The sequence below is a fragment of the Mirounga angustirostris genome, unplaced genomic scaffold, assembly GCF_029215605.1.
Source record: "Mirounga angustirostris isolate CCGP_5_RB_7025 unplaced genomic scaffold, mMirAng1.0.hap1 SCAF_8, whole genome shotgun sequence".
In the NCBI taxonomy this organism is placed as follows: Eukaryota; Metazoa; Chordata; class Mammalia; order Carnivora; family Phocidae; genus Mirounga; species Mirounga angustirostris.
The window spans coordinates 105,495,351-105,511,191 of NW_026991716.1; the positions used below are offsets into that span (position 1 = coordinate 105,495,351).

The 15,841-nt window shown below is 36.1% G+C and overlaps 1 protein-coding gene across 2 annotated transcripts in view; it reads right to left on the reverse strand.

Moving 5' to 3' along the window:
* Positions 1 to 15,841, reverse strand: part of SERINC1 (serine incorporator 1) — a 35,845-nt gene that overhangs the window by 8,404 nt on the left and 11,600 nt on the right. The window contains exons 1-4 of one of the 2 annotated variants that reach the window (XM_045865471.3): positions 10,067 to 10,205; positions 8,244 to 8,284; positions 6,820 to 6,989; positions 81 to 160 (exon numbers count right to left, since the gene is read on the reverse strand). In XM_045865471.3, coding sequence (XP_045721427.1) covers positions 81 to 160; positions 6,820 to 6,989; positions 8,244 to 8,270 — 277 coding nt within the window. In that variant the 5' untranslated portion in view covers positions 8,271 to 8,284; positions 10,067 to 10,205. Of the gene's footprint in view, positions 1 to 80; positions 161 to 6,819; positions 6,990 to 8,243; positions 8,285 to 10,066; positions 10,229 to 15,841 lie in introns of those variants that run through there. The other variant, XM_045865470.3, reaches the window with a different exon arrangement.

Here is a 15,841-nt window from a genome sequence, read left to right on the forward strand (position 1 = left end):
AGTGTTATAGTCCCAGGTAACAATTATGTCGGTTTCTTTATAAAACATCAACATCACACAATTAAGAAAAGATTTATTACCAGTTGTAAAAGTTCCTTCTGGAATGAAGAAAGCCCCAATAATAATAGCAATCGCTGCAGCAAATTTAAAGAACCAAAATCTAAAAGAAATAGAAATATAGTTTACTAATAAATATTCACTCAACAAATAGTTTCATATATGAAATCATTTAAGAGCATCTGAAAAAACACAGTTTATGTGACTGTTTAGGACAGTTTTAGGAAAAGACAGATTTATAACTAATTCACTATGAGAAAATGAGAATATCAGTTCTCTATTCACAGGTTGATTTTAAATAATGAATGGGTATAATGCTAAGTGAAATAAGTCAGAGAAACACAAATACCATATGATTTCACTCATATGTGGAATTTAAGGAAGAAAACAAATGAACAAAGAAAAGACAAACAAAAAAAACCCCCAGACTTTAAATACAGAGAACAAACTAGTGGATGCCAGAGGGGAGGTGGGTGAAATAGATAAAAGGGATTAAGAGTACACGTCTCTTGATGAATGCTGAGAAATATAAAGAATTGTTGTATCATTATATTGTACACCTGAAACTAATGTTAACACACTGTATGTCAATTTTACATGAATAAGAAGAAATTAAAAATAAGAATGGGGTAATATGTGACAATATAAGGTGCACTGTACAAATGAATAGTTTTACAAACACATGATAAATGCTCCATCCAAAACTGTGATGATAACCCTCCCCCTCTCATGTACTCTCTCTCATTCTCGCTCTCTCAAATAAATAAATAAAATCTAAAAAAAAAAAAAAAAAAAAAACTGTGATGATAACAAAAAACCCAGCTTTTAGGACATCAGCAGCTTGATGGCGAAAGTCCCTATTTTTTGGTTCCCCTGTTTTTAACAACTAATTAGGCATCCATCAACAGAAGTGCCTCTGTGGAAGATGTGAGATCCAGAAACATTTGCCAAGAGACCCAGGAAAAGTCTTCCACACCTGTGTATTTGGTGATAGGCAGACAGACTTTGGTATGGGCTGCAGAACCAATAAACTTCCCTAACCCCTCCCAGACTCTCCCAGTTGGGGAAAACCTACAGTGCCGACGTGGGCAAATACCCATGAACTGGAGACACTTTATAGAAGTCTAGCCCTTCTGAGGTAAGATTCCTGCATGGCGTGTGTGTGTATCAGGGGTTGGGGTGGGGAGATGAGTTTCAGTCAGCAGAGAGAAGAGGAACTCTGTCAGCACTGCCCCTACACCACGGCAATACAGTATGGACACAATCTGGCAGCAACCTCTCCCATGGGGCAAAATGAGAGCTGTGAGTGACAGCTACCCCAACTCTGTGGGACAATTCTGGAGAAACCCATTTCTTTCCAGAAGTACCCAGATTACTGAGGCAGGACCTCCATGACTAAGGGGAGATAGGAGATGCAGAAAGCAGCAGCTAAGAATGTCAAAAAGCATTAAAGGAACACAGTTTCTGCCAACTACATTCAGGACTTAAGCAGGAAGTATGTTCACAAGTCTCTGGGAGATCCTCAGCGAAGGATATCTCCGCTGGCTATGTGGGACCCCAAACACCTGGAGTACTAAACCCACACCTCCCACTGGGCCGCCAGTTCTTTGTGCTCCCAAGTGTGGCAGAAAGAGCCAATCCAGTAATAAGAGTGCTCCATGATCTGTAGATAAGGGAGAAACCACAAACTTGAGCCGTACTGCCGCCACCTGGAAACAAAAAGAGTTCCGGTAGCCAGTAAGGTGAGTTTTAAGAAGCAGAGAAGTCATAAAATCTTAAGATTTCTTCCACAAAAGGAAGCAAGAAGTGTGCAGCAAGTGTATAAATACAAGATCACAGAGAACCCCAGACATATATTAATAGGATCAAGAAGAGTATACCCCATCTGAGGGCAACCAGTAGAGACCTGAGGTATCTGCTACCTCAAGCAACAACACAAAACTACAGGGAACATGAAAACAAGAAAACATTCCAACACCAAAAGATGATAATCCAACAACTGAGCTCAAAAGCACGGAATCTTGCAATCTAGTGAATAAAGAAAACAGCTGCTTTAAGGAAACTCAATGAGCTACCAGAAAACACAAAAAGACAAAATCGGGAAAAAAAAATACATGAACAAAACAAGAAATTTAGCAAAGCCAGAAACCATAAAAAATGAACCAACATCTGGAGCCGAAGAATTTGATGAAAGAAATGAAAAATGCAAACGAGCACTTGCAGCAGGGTAGATCAAATGTAGGACAGAATCAGCAACCTAGAGAACACAAATTTTGAAATAACCCGATAGCAGTGAACAGAGGAAAAAAGAATGAAAAAGAGTGAAGAAAGCCCATTTGATCTATGGTATCTGAACATTAGAATAATTAGCGTTCCAGAGGAGAGAGAAAGAAAGAAGGGGGCAAAGTTTATTTAAAGAAATAACGGAGAATTTCCCAAGCTTGGGAAGTATTATACACCTGAGTTCACAACTCTAAATAGATTATGCTATTATCTCCATGCAAAAGACCTTCTCTAAAACACAAACTGTGAAAGATGGAAGAAAAAGAGAGAATCTTAAAAGCAGCCAGAGAAAAAAGGATCTTAATCTACAAATGATCTCCCACTAAGCTATCAGTGGATTTCTCAGCAGAAATTCTACAGGCCAGGAGAGAGGGGAATGACACATTCCAAGTTGTGGAAGAAAAAAACTGCCAGCCAAGAATACTCTATTTACCAGTCATCCTTCAGATATGAAAGAGAAATAAAGACTTTCCCAGATAAATAAAAGCTGAGTTCACCACTAATAGACCTACCTTGCAAAAAATGGTCAAAGTTCAAGCTTGAATGAAAAGATGCTAATTAGTAACATGAAAACGTATGAAAGTATGTAACAGACTGGTGAAAATATACAGTAAGATCTAGGAAACTAATTCTATAATATGATGACATGTTAATATTTAACTATAAAGCTTAATAAGAAGTATTAAAAAACTATACTAGGTTAATACATAATATAAAAAGTGGTAAACTGTGACATCAAAACTACAAAAGGGAAGGAGTAAATGGATAAGAGCTTTTGTATACAATTGGAGTTAAGTTGCTATCAGCTTAAAATGGACTGTTTTATCTAAAAGATGTTTTATGTAAGCCTCACAGTAACCACAAAGTAAAAACCTACAGTAGATTCACAAAAGAAAAAAGGGAAACAAAAGAACCAGAGAACACCAATTTACAAAAGCAGGCAGAAATGGAGGAAAAAAGAAACAATGGAAATACAGAACCACCAGAAAGCAATGAATAAGAACATTACTAAGGCCTTACATATCAATAATTACCCTAAATGTGTATATACTAAATTTACCAATCAAAAGGCATGGTGTGGCTAGATGGATAAAAAACCAAGACCCAACTATATGCTGCATACAAGACCCACTTCAGATTTAAGGACACTCACAGGCTCTAAATGAAGGGATAATAAAGGATATTCCATGCAATTGGAAAGCAAAAGAAAGTGGGGTTAGCATACCTATATCAAACAAAAAAAACTTTAAGACAAAAAAGGTAACAATGGGATGCCTGGGTGGCTCAGCCGGTTAAGTGTCTACCTTTGGCTCAGGTCATGATCCCAGCGTCCTGGGATCGAGCCCTGCATCAGGCTCCCTGCTCAGCGGGAAGCCTGCTTCTCCCTCTGCCTGCTCTGCCTGCTTGTGCTCGGACAAATAAATAAAATCTTAAAAAAAAAAAAAAAAAAGGTAACAAGAGACAAAGAAGGCTGTTATATAATGATAAAGGGGCCAACTCAATTCTCCACAAAGATACAACAATCGTAAATACATAAATTGTAAATATAACCCAACATCGGAACGCTGAAATATATTAAGCAAATACTAACAGATGTTAAACAGTAGTAGACTTCAGTACCCCACACTTTCAGCAATGGATAAATCCTCCAGACAGAAAATCAACAAGGAAATGCTGGATTTGAACCGTATGTTAGGCCAAATGGACCTAACACATATATAGAACATTCCATCCAACAGCAACAGAATATACATTCTTCTTAAGTGCACTCTCCAGTATGAACAGATTATATGATAGGACCCAAAAAAGTCTTTTCAAATTTAAGAAGACTGAAATCATACCAAGTATTTTTTCCAACTACAACAGAATGAAACTAGAATCAACAAAAGGAAACCTGGAAAATTTCCAAGCATGTGGAAACTAAACAACCCATTCCTGCAAAACCAAGAGATCAAAGAAATCAAAAGAGAAATTATCTCTTAAACAAATGAAAACAGAAACACAACGTAATAAATAAAACATACAGGACGCTGCAAAAGCAGTTCTTAGAGGAAGTATATATAGTGATAAATGCATATATTAAGAAAACAGAAAGATCTCTAATAACCTTAACTGTATACCTCAAAGACCAGAAAAAAGAGGGCCAAAGTTAGCAGAAGCAGGGAAATAACAAAGATCAGAGTGGAAATAAACATGCTTCAGAACAGAAAAAACATAGATCAATGAAACTAAGAGCTGGTATTTCAAAAAGATAAACAAAACTGACAAACCTTTGGCTAGACTAAAAAAAAAAAAAAGAATACTCAAAATCAGAAACAAAAGAGAAGACATTACAACTGATACTATGAAAATATATACATTCATAAGAAACTGCTTGAAGGATTGTATGTCAACAAATTGGATAACCAGAAGGATAAATTCTTAAAAACGTACAACCTATCAAGACTAAATCAAGAAGAAACAGAAAATCCAATTAAAAGATGGGCAAAGGAACTCAGATATTTTTCCAGAGAAGTCATACGAATGGCCAACAGGTATATGAAAAGGTGCTCAATATCACTAATCATCTAGGAAATGTAAATCAAAGCCATTATGAGGTATCATCTCACACCTATTAAAATGAAATGGCTATCATTAAGAAGACAAGAAGTAACAAGGGTTGACAAGGATGCATGAAAAGGAAACCCTTGTGCACGGTTGGTGGGAATGGAAACTAGTTCAGCCACTATGAAAAACAGTATAAAGGTTCCTCAAAAAATTAAAAATAGAAACTATCATATGATCTAGCAGTTCCACTTCTAGTTTTATATCCAAAGGAAATGGAAACAGGATACCAGAAAGATGCCTGCTCTCCCATGTTTACTACAGCATTATTCACAATACACAAGATATGAAAACCACCTAAGTGTGTGTCAATGAATGAAGAAACTGTGGTACAGATACACAATGGAATGTTATACAGCCACGAGAAAGAAGCAAACCCTGCCATTTGCAAGGACATAGATGAACTGCAAAAGCATTGCGCTGAGATAAGCCAGACAAAGAAAAACAAATACCGTATGGTATCACTCATATGTGCAATCTAAAAAAGCCAAGCTTGTAAAAATTGAGAATAAAATGGTTACCAGAGTATGGGGTACATGGGGGGGGGGGGCGGAACTGGAAGATGTCATTAAGAGGAACAAACTTGCAACCAGTAAATAAGTCCTGGAGATCTAATGCACAGCAGAGTGATTATAAGCAGCAAAACTGTACTACAGACTTCAAAGTTGCTAACTATTCTCATCACAAGAAAGAAATAATAACTATGTGACATGACTGAGGTGTTGGCTTCCCCTACAATGGCGATCACACTGCAATATACAAATGTATGAAATCAACACTTTGTATATGCTAAATCTACAATGTTATATGTTAATTTTATCTCAATTAAAAAGAAAACACATGTAACGAAGATGTTACATGTGTGCTTAAGAGTGCTACATGCATGCTACTTTGACTAGAGTGTTATCTCAGGGAATAATTGTCACAGTCATTCTGTGATGCATTTTGAGAAGTGTTTAAAAATACATTTAATAAATATATTTGTAAAAGTGCAAATAAACAAATACCAATGACTACAAGGACAAAACAAATCAACTGGTCACAGCATATTTTTCACTAATATTTGTATTTGACTTGTTCATCCTTCCTGTCTTCGGTAGCATAATAATAAATAAGCAATAGCAGATACTCAAAAAAATTTTTATTTAATTATGGGGAAAAAAGAACAGATAAAACTCAGAACATTCAAATTAAGTACCAGAAGTGATGCTCTACATTAAGGGATATTAATAAAAGGGACCCTGAAGTTTCTTTCTAGATTGTCTAGTACAACCAACCATTTAGACAATCAATCACCCTGCTGAGGATTAGTTATTCATTTTGGTTGCACTGTGGGTCTAAGTAACCAAGTTCAGTTTCATGTAGTAAGACTGATCTACCAAGAGCTAAGAGGAGGAGGAATGAGTTCCTCGTTATTAGTTAACAGATATGGTAGACCCTTTTTTTTAAATTAATTTATTTAGAATGCACAAGCAGGATGGACAGAGCGAGAGGGAGAGAGAATCTCAAGCAGACTCCACACTGAGTGTGGAGCCCGAGGTGGGGCTAAATCTCACCCTGAGATCATGACCTGCGCCAAAACCAAGAGTTGGATGCTCAACTGACTGTGGCGCCCAGGTGCCCCGGTTGATCCTCTTTTTATGATGAACTATAAAACATCATGCACCAGAGATTATACCAATAAGTAACCCAAGGCTACTATTTAATATTTATATTTCTAAAATCTCATATTCTCAGTAGAGACAAGACTATATTTTTACCTGGTCATTCATGAATAACAAACCTGCAAATTGCGTAACTATTTTAGTTTCTTTAGACAAACTCAAAATAACGGAGAAAAGGCTACCCAGACTTTTGTATTATTCAAAGACATACCCATTATGCACTGCAGCTCTTGGATCACTGCTGCTCTTCACTTTGATCATTAGGAGAGAGAGGAGAAGATAGAACATAGCCAAGCCAAAGCACAGACGGTACACAGCTTTATAGCCAACCAAAATATTACAAGGAACAATGCCTTTTTCATTTTCACAAAATCCAGGAATCTAGAAAAACAAAGAGTTTATGATGTAGAATTTTTTCAAGTAAAAATGAAAGTTCTAGGTAATCAAATAGTTTAAGGTTTAGAAAACAGAAATTTGCTTTACAGTTTATGCTGAATATGTAAGCAAGGTAAGTCTGGAACATTTTCCTCAGATAGACATTTAACTCTCTTTTTACTTTGAGCCCATGATAAACTACAAATGCTGATCCAAAACTGGATGTTTATTCTGACCTGCAGACTTATTCTAAATTTTCTAAAACTTGCATTCTCCTGTGATATGCTGAATTACCTGTATAAGAGAGAAATACAATCAATAAAAGCTTAAGAAATTACATAGTAAGTCAGCTTCTAAATACTGAAGAGGACAATGATGGCTTCTCAAAGCCAATGTGACCTAAATATATTTTGAGTTTTGAGGTCTTATTCTACAAGTGTTATTTTTTTTTTTTTTAAGAATTTATGTATGTCAGAGAGAGAGAGAATGAGCAGAGGGAAGAGGCAGATGGAGAGGGAGAAGCAGGCTCCCCTCTGAGCAGGGAGCCCGATGTGGGGCTCAATCCCAGGACCCTGGGATCATGACCTGAGCTGAAGGCAGATGCTTAACTGACTGAGCCACCCAGGCATCCCTACAAGTGTTACTTCTGATAATGAATGGATTTGGATTAACAAATAGCTGGCACTGATTTTATTTTTAACTTACAAATCTGAAAAAGACTGATGGCCATTACAGAAAGTCACACTGGAATCAGAACACAAAAAAACAAAACAAGACAAAACAAAAAACCTTTAGTGAAACAAATGGGAGTAGTCCTCAGAACTACATACACTACTCCTACATATGAGGATGAATTATTTCCTCTAGAAAATGTTAAAGCAAACAGATATGCCAAAATATGACAATTTGTGCCTTTAAAACCAAGAACTTACAATTGTATTTAAGCTAATGGGGAGGCACTACTTCCTTCTGCTAGTTCCTACATGGTCTGTAACCCTTTCCTGGTCTCACTTAAATCTCACCTTTCCAACCCAGTTTAAGCCCTATGGCAGTATGTACTTACCTATACTCACTTGCAACATGTACTCAACTAGGCATCCTTAATTATCCCACTCCCTTGTATGAGAGCAGGACACACCTGGAGAATTCCCATCATTAAGTTAATTCAACCACCTAGTTTAGTCAGGTTAGGCTAGTTCAGTAACAACCCCCAAATATCAGTGGCTTAAAACAGCGAAGGCATAGTTCTTCCTGTTGTACCTGTACAGAACTGATTCTGATAGTCATTTCAGGAGTCCAGGCTGTTGGGGAAGCCACCATTTCAAATGATGTACATGTTGTGACAGATAAAAAAGGAAATTTTGTATCAGTAAGCAGACGCTGATGTGTATTTCTTCAACTCACAAATCACTGATCAGTAAGTACTAGAGACATGGCCCTACATCTCACAGCACTCTAGGAAATGCAAACCATTGATGACCTTCAGAAAGCAGAGAAGCAGAAATATTTGGTGTTGAGAATTAATATCCACCAACTAAACTATTTATAACCATGGTCAACTGGATCCATGACAAAACCATACAAGTATGTCTTTTGCTTATACCCAAGGACTTGAGTAACATTAACTGGTCATCCACAACTACCATGTGCAATGCCAGTTACTTTCACAATCATAATAATCTCATTTTCCTTACCCCAAAGCCAACATCGAGCAGATACTGTGCTTTAAAATGGAAGTCAACTGCCATATTCTTTCTCAATCTCAAATTATCTGTTGTCATTTGTTTTGTCTTGGTGGAAAGCCAACTTCTATACCTTCTCTTGATCACCTTCTCCACCTTCTCTTGATCACCTTCTCCCTCCCTCCCTCATACAGATTAAAGCCCATATCTTTAACCCCTCTCAAAATATAAATGATTAAATCTCATCCTAAAAAATCCTTTCCTTAACTCAGCTGCCCTCTAAGACTACCATCTTTGTTACATAAATTCTCAAATCAGCAGTTTATACCTACTGGATACATTTCCTCACGGTTGTTTGATTCTCCTACTTCTGATCCCAGCACTCTAAAGAAATCACTTTTTCAAGACACTAATGATGTACTGGCTGTCAAATACTTTCTTCCTAAGGTCTGCACAATAGGGCATTCACTTGTTTCACCCTTTTTCATTGTTCCTTCTGAGGTTCCCTTTTCTCTAGCAACCCCTTCAATAACAGCTTTTGTCAAAGTTACAGTCTTCACACTTTGAATGGTCTTCTTCAGCATATGCTGCCATGGTTTCAACTTTCATCTCCATTCCCAAAACACCTCTAGCTAGGATTTCTTTTTTGTTACATACCGTGTTTTCTACTTCCTGTTAGATACACACACTTTCTCACACATGTATGTAGTGCACTATCCCTAAGTCAATGTTTTATAAACTAAATGAATCATCCATCTCCTTTTACAACCTGACTCCCTGAAATTTTTTTTTTAAAAAATAAAACACCTCCCCTCCCCGGTTAACAGTAACAGTTTCCTGCTAATTGTCTAAAATCAGAACCTGGGTATTATGTATGATTCTATCACTGCCAATATTTAAATCCAGATTCAGTTAATTCTATATTCAGAAAAGTTATTGCAGGCCCCCTATACAGTTCTTGATTACACGATTAAAAGAGCCTCCACATTTAACTACTTGACTTCTAATTATCAGATCAGTCTTCCTAAAGTATACGTATTCCGCTCAACAAGCTCTTTATCCTCATTTTGCTTCCTATTTTTCAATCTCTGCATACAAAAATTCTACTCATTCTTAGAATGTTGCTTTTTCCATGAGACCTACTGAGTTCTGACATTTAACTGGTTAGAATTACTTATTTTTCATTACCACAGCATATTATCTGTACCACCATCAGAAAAGTTAAGCTTATGTAAGTCTTATATTCTTTCTTTCCTAAAAGATTATGAGGATTACTAAAACTGGAATTACATGTTATCTTACTTTGTACATTACAATTTCCAAAACCCAACAATCGGTTTTAAGCATACTCATTATAGGTTCAGTTGATCAATTAAAAAAAAAAACAAAAACAAAACTAACCTTATTCAGTTGTTCTTCCATTCCCGGTATCAACATTACACAAGCTACACACACTCCAACAAGCAGGAAAAGTGCATAGATCAATCTAGTTACAGTAGAGTTGTTTCCACTAGGACAGCATCGACACAGCAAACATGGGGCACTGCCACATAAACATGGAATCTGGGAAAAAGAGTATTAAAAATCAGTATAGTTTAAAATGATACTGAAAATTTGTTTCATCCACTCAAACAAAACAAAACAAAACAAAACAAACAACCCAGGACTGAAGTTAAAGCAATTACCAAGGAACAAAATCTATTTGGTTCACAATAATTATTCACAAATAAAACTTAGTACTTTCTGTGTAAAGATGGACCAAAGTCAAACATAAAAGCGCTTGACCTCTAAATCAGTTAAAATAAATCAAATCAGTTAAAATAACAAAGTAAAAAAAAAAAATTACCAGCAGCAAAGAGTTCAGCAAAAACAAACAAAGAAAAAACCTTGGAATAATAACAAGCCCATCTCTGGCTCCTGTCCTTTAGCCCCCAAATATGATACTGGTGAATTCACAAAATTCTGAGAATTCTCAAACACCCCAGAAGAGAAAAAGAAGGGAACTGGCATCCTTATCTTTTCCTCTTCTGAGATGGTGGTAGTGAAAAAAGTGAAAAACTCAGGCTAGCTAACTTTCTCCAGTGGAACTCCACAGTAAACTACACTAGGGGAACAAGATAATTCCCTCACCAGGAGAGATGAACGTTGATAAAGCAATCTGCCAAGAGTTCAGAAAGGTTAAGCGTTAAGGTTCTCACAAGGACTCACCATAACCTAGGCTGAGCTCCCTCATACTGTCAGACTTCAGAAAGCTGGACAGACTAGGATATTCCAGTCTTACAGTGATAGCTCTGGGGGAAAAGTCTCAGAAACCAAGGGAAGGGAGTATGGTAGCAGTCATACACACCATAGTAACCAATATACTACAGGAACAAAGCTGTTTATACTAAACTTAAGAAAGAAAGAAAAAAAGTCATGGTAACTATGCAAACATAACTCTAGCATGCATAATAAATAAATAATAAATAGATAAATAAATAAATAAGCGAGCACAACCCTCAGAGGGAAGGAAAAAAAAAAAAAGGGTGAGGAAGAGACATTTGAAGAATCCAGTCTGAAACAAAACATAACTCAGTAAGAAAAGGAAATTCTGTACAAGTGCTTCACCTGAACTACAGAAATATAACAAAAAGCAAATGAAAAGTTAAAAAATGAAATGGGAAAAGAATAAAATAAGATAATGAAAAGAGAAAGTCAAACTTAATAATTATCAAGGAACAAAACAGACACGGCTGAAAATAAAACTACTAACAGAAAAAAGCTTGAGATAATTATTATAAACTTAGGTCAAGATGCAGTTAATAGTGACCAGACATATCCTACTGCCTTCATCAATGAAAAAAATTAAACAAAACAATGGTTTTTCAGACAATTAGCAACAGGAAATGCAGGACAGTAATTTCTGAGAGAGGAAACGATGTGAGCTCCATGACTGACCCATCTTTCTGCCTGGGGAGAGCTTCCAATATAGGGAGAGGATCTAAGCAAAGGCCAGCAGTCCACCCGAATTAAGGAGATAGCTGGGAGCTGGAACAGAGTTGGTCACTGAGAGAAGTAAAGGCAGCTAGAGTTTACAGGGCAGAATCCTGGAGAGAAGAAAGCTACAAAGTGAGCTCTGGAAATCTGCAGAGGCTTCAACTTGAATCTTCAGCAAAGCACTGATCATGTCAAGCATTTGAATAAAATACCCAAGGAGTAGGAAGAGTTGGTATTGCCACCAGCCATAGTGGAAAAACCTTGTAATCCAGGAGGCAGTGAGTTATAGGCTATTGCTTAGAAAAAAAATCAGCCATAAGATTAAAGGCTGCTCCAGCCTCACTTAACAAAACATAAAGGAAACATCAAAAAGGTCAAATTTTCTTCAAGTAACTCACCTTTGCCCAAGAATATCATCTTTTTAAAATACATCCATCAAGGTAAAATTTACAATGTCTGACATCTAATAAAAATTTGATAGTTATGCAAGAAAGTAGAAAAATACAAGCTTTAATGGAAAAATAAATCAAAATCAACCCAATAACACAGATGACTTAATTACAGATAATGGCATAAAAGTGTTATTTTAACTATATTTCATACTCTCAAGATTAAAAAAAACCATCAGCATGTTAAGGAGAGCCATGGAAGATTAACATAAAAGATCTATACCAAACCTGTAGAAATGAAAAATAAAGTAACTAAACCAAAAAATACTAAGACACCGCAAAAAAGATTAATGAGCCCAAAAACACAGCAAAAGAAATGCGACAAAAATGCTAGGACAAAAATGAACAGAAGATCAGTGTAGACAATTTGAAGCAGCCTAATGTAAATGAAATTGGAACTCTCAAAAGAGGAGATGACCAGAAGAGTCCTACTGAGGAAATAATTGTCAAAATGTTCCCATATTTAATCAAGGTTATAAATTCCCAGATTCAAGAAGCTCAATGAAATTCTAGCAAAAAAAACATGGAAACCACACCAACTCACATCACAAACTGCTTAAAAACAACCATAAGCAGAAAAATCTTTAAAAAGCAGGCAGAAATATTAAGGCATATTATATAAAAAGAAACAAGGAAAGGTATCAATTTTAATTAAAAAACTGCAAGCCAAAAGTAAGCACTTAAAAAAAACCAAATGATAAAATTTTATGCTCAGTGAAAGTCTCTTTCAAAAACTAATGCAAAATAAAACCATTTTCAGACATAAAAAGAACACAAGAATCCCAAACTAGCAGACCTAAACTACCAGAAATGTTAGAAGGAAATCCTTCAAACAGAAGGAAGGTTATACCAGACAGCTATCTATACAAACGGAATGAAGAACAATGGAAATGGCAAAATATAAGGAAATCCTTTAAAGGATAATTATCCTTTTTTTATTATGTTCACTTAGCCACTGTATAGTAAATCATTAGTTTTTGATGTAGTGTTCAATCATTCATTAGTTGCATATAACACCCAGTGCTCATCACAACACGTGCCCTTCTGATAATTATCCTTTTAAAGCAAAAATAATAGCAATGTATTGTGGGCCTATGTTATAACGAAGGTGGAAAAAAAATATGGTGATTGCAAATAGTATGTAAGAGGAGACATTGAAGACATTCAACTATACACTAATGCGAGGTTCTAATATTATAAATAAGTGGTATGACTGGACATGAAGACAGATTGTAGTAAGTTAAAAATGAATACTATACACCCTAAAGTGACCTCTGAGAAATTCAAGAAGTATAGCTAGTAAGCCAATGGAAATAAAAGAATACTAAAAATGGCCAATTAATGCAAAATAAGGGGGGAAAAAAAACTACACAAAAGGGATAATAGGACAAACAGAAAATAGAAAGATGGTTGATTTAAGCCCAAACATAATAATCACACTAAATGTAAATGGCATAAACACTTCCAATGAAAAGGCAGAGACTGTTAGATAAATCCAATTCTATCTCTTCTACAAGAATCCTACTTAAACATAAAAATGCAAATAGGTTGGGGCGCCTGGGTGGCTCAGTCGTTAGGCGTCTGCCTTCGGCTCAGGTCATGATCCCAGGGTCCTGGGATCGAGCCCCGCACTGGGCTCCCTGCTCAGCTGGGAGTCTGCTTCTCCCTCTCCCTCTCCCCCTGCTTGTGTTCCCTCTTTCGCTGTGTCTCTCTCTGTCAAATAAATAAATAGGAAAAAAAAAATGCAAATAGGTTAAAAGTGAAAGAAAGAAAAAACAAATACCATGCTATAGCAGTACCAGACAAAATAGATTTCAGAGCAAAGAATTCTACTAGGGTTAAGGAGGAACACTTCATAATGAAAAGGGGACATACATGGAGATATTCATGGAGGAGACCTATAATCCTAAATGTTTCTACATTTAGTAAGAGAACTTCAAAATGCATTAGGGGAAACTAATAAAACTGAATATAACAAATTCACATTTATATTCTCTCATTAAGTAGCAAAACAAAAATCAGTAAGGATATAGAAAATTTGTATATTATCAATTAATTGTGCCTAAGTGACATTTAGGGAATACTCAATCTAAACAGAGCAGAGCACAAACTGTTTTCCAGAATGCACAGAACACTTAACCAAAACAGACCATATTCTTGGCCATAAGACAAATCTCAAATTGCAATAAACATACAAAATGTCTCAAATCAAACGACCACCATGTATTCTTGGCCCACAATGGAATTTAGACATCAGTAACAGAAAAAACATCTGGAAACTAAATTTTAACAGACTTCTAATCAATCCACAGGGAAAAGATATCAAAAGGAAATTATACAAAATGAAAATAATGTCACATTTGTGAAATTTACAGTATCAAATGATTAGACAAAAATAAAGATTTCAAATCAACAATCTGAGCTTCTACCTTAAAAAAATCAAATAAGCAAATTAAACAAAAAATAAAGAAAATAACAAAGAAGAGAAATCAAGGAAGTAAAAAGCAGAACAAGAAAATCAGTGAAACCAGTTTTAGAAGACCATTACAACTGAGAAAGAGACTGATCAGGATATAAAAGTGCAAAAGAGCAAGAGTAAACACACAATCATGAATTATGGAAATGTGAAGAGACACCAATACAGATCCTAGAAGCATTAAAAAACTGTAAGGGATAAGTATGAACAATTTTATTTAATTCCTTAGGTAAAATGGACAAACTCTATGAAAAACCCACACTGCCAGAAATCATTCAATAAAAAATATATATAATGTTGGAGCCTGGTTGGCTCAGTCGGTAAAGCATGTGACTCTTGATCTCAGGGTTGTGAGTTCAAGCTCCATGTTGGGTGTAAAGATTACTTAAAAATAAAATCTTAAAAAAAAAAAATATATATATATATATATATATCACACAGAGTAGCCCTATAACTATTTTAAAAAATTAAATTTGTAGTTACAAACCTTCCCAGGCATAGATGGTTTCACTGGGTGAGTTCTATTAAGCACTTAAAACTGAAGAGGCAAAACACTTCAGAACTCTTTTCTAGTGGGCCAGAATTACTTTGACACTACAGCCAAAAACATTATAGAAGAACAGACCAATATCCTTCATGAACATAATTTTCTAGTATCTTGTCAATTCAAAATCAATAACGTAAAAAATATATGAAGACTTCTAGTACATGTTTGCCCATGCAAGAAGCATGGCAGTCACCACTCTTGTCCTCACCCGTAAAAAGCTGAACAGAGTAAAATATCAAAAACTCTTTTAGGATCCATAGGAGAGATTAGGATACGGGGTAAATCACTGCCCCCAGACTGGAGACAGATAGGCAAATACAGGGAGCCGTGCCTTACCAGAGCAGAGAATCCCAAGTGGAAGTCAACTTAGGAACCAACGCCCAGGAAGGAGAACCTAAACTTTAACTGAAGAATTGCTGGAACTTACTGTGGAAATTCCTTCATGCTTCTTGCAGCAGAGGGGAAAAGGAACCATTTAAAAATATACCCAGAACACTCTGTTCTTTACAATGCCTACGCTAAGGAGAAACTAGTTAAGCAGACCCTAACCTGCTGGGGTATTATCAGTGTCACAATAATGCAGGGAAAGGGAAATACTCAATTCCAGCCCAAATTAGCCATCCTCTTCCACCTAGGAGGAAAAAAAAGCCCGAGAGACACTTGTGAGTTCACAGTCCAGAGACACAGGTTCAATAAATGACTAAGACCTAATCATAGGGTTGTGGAAC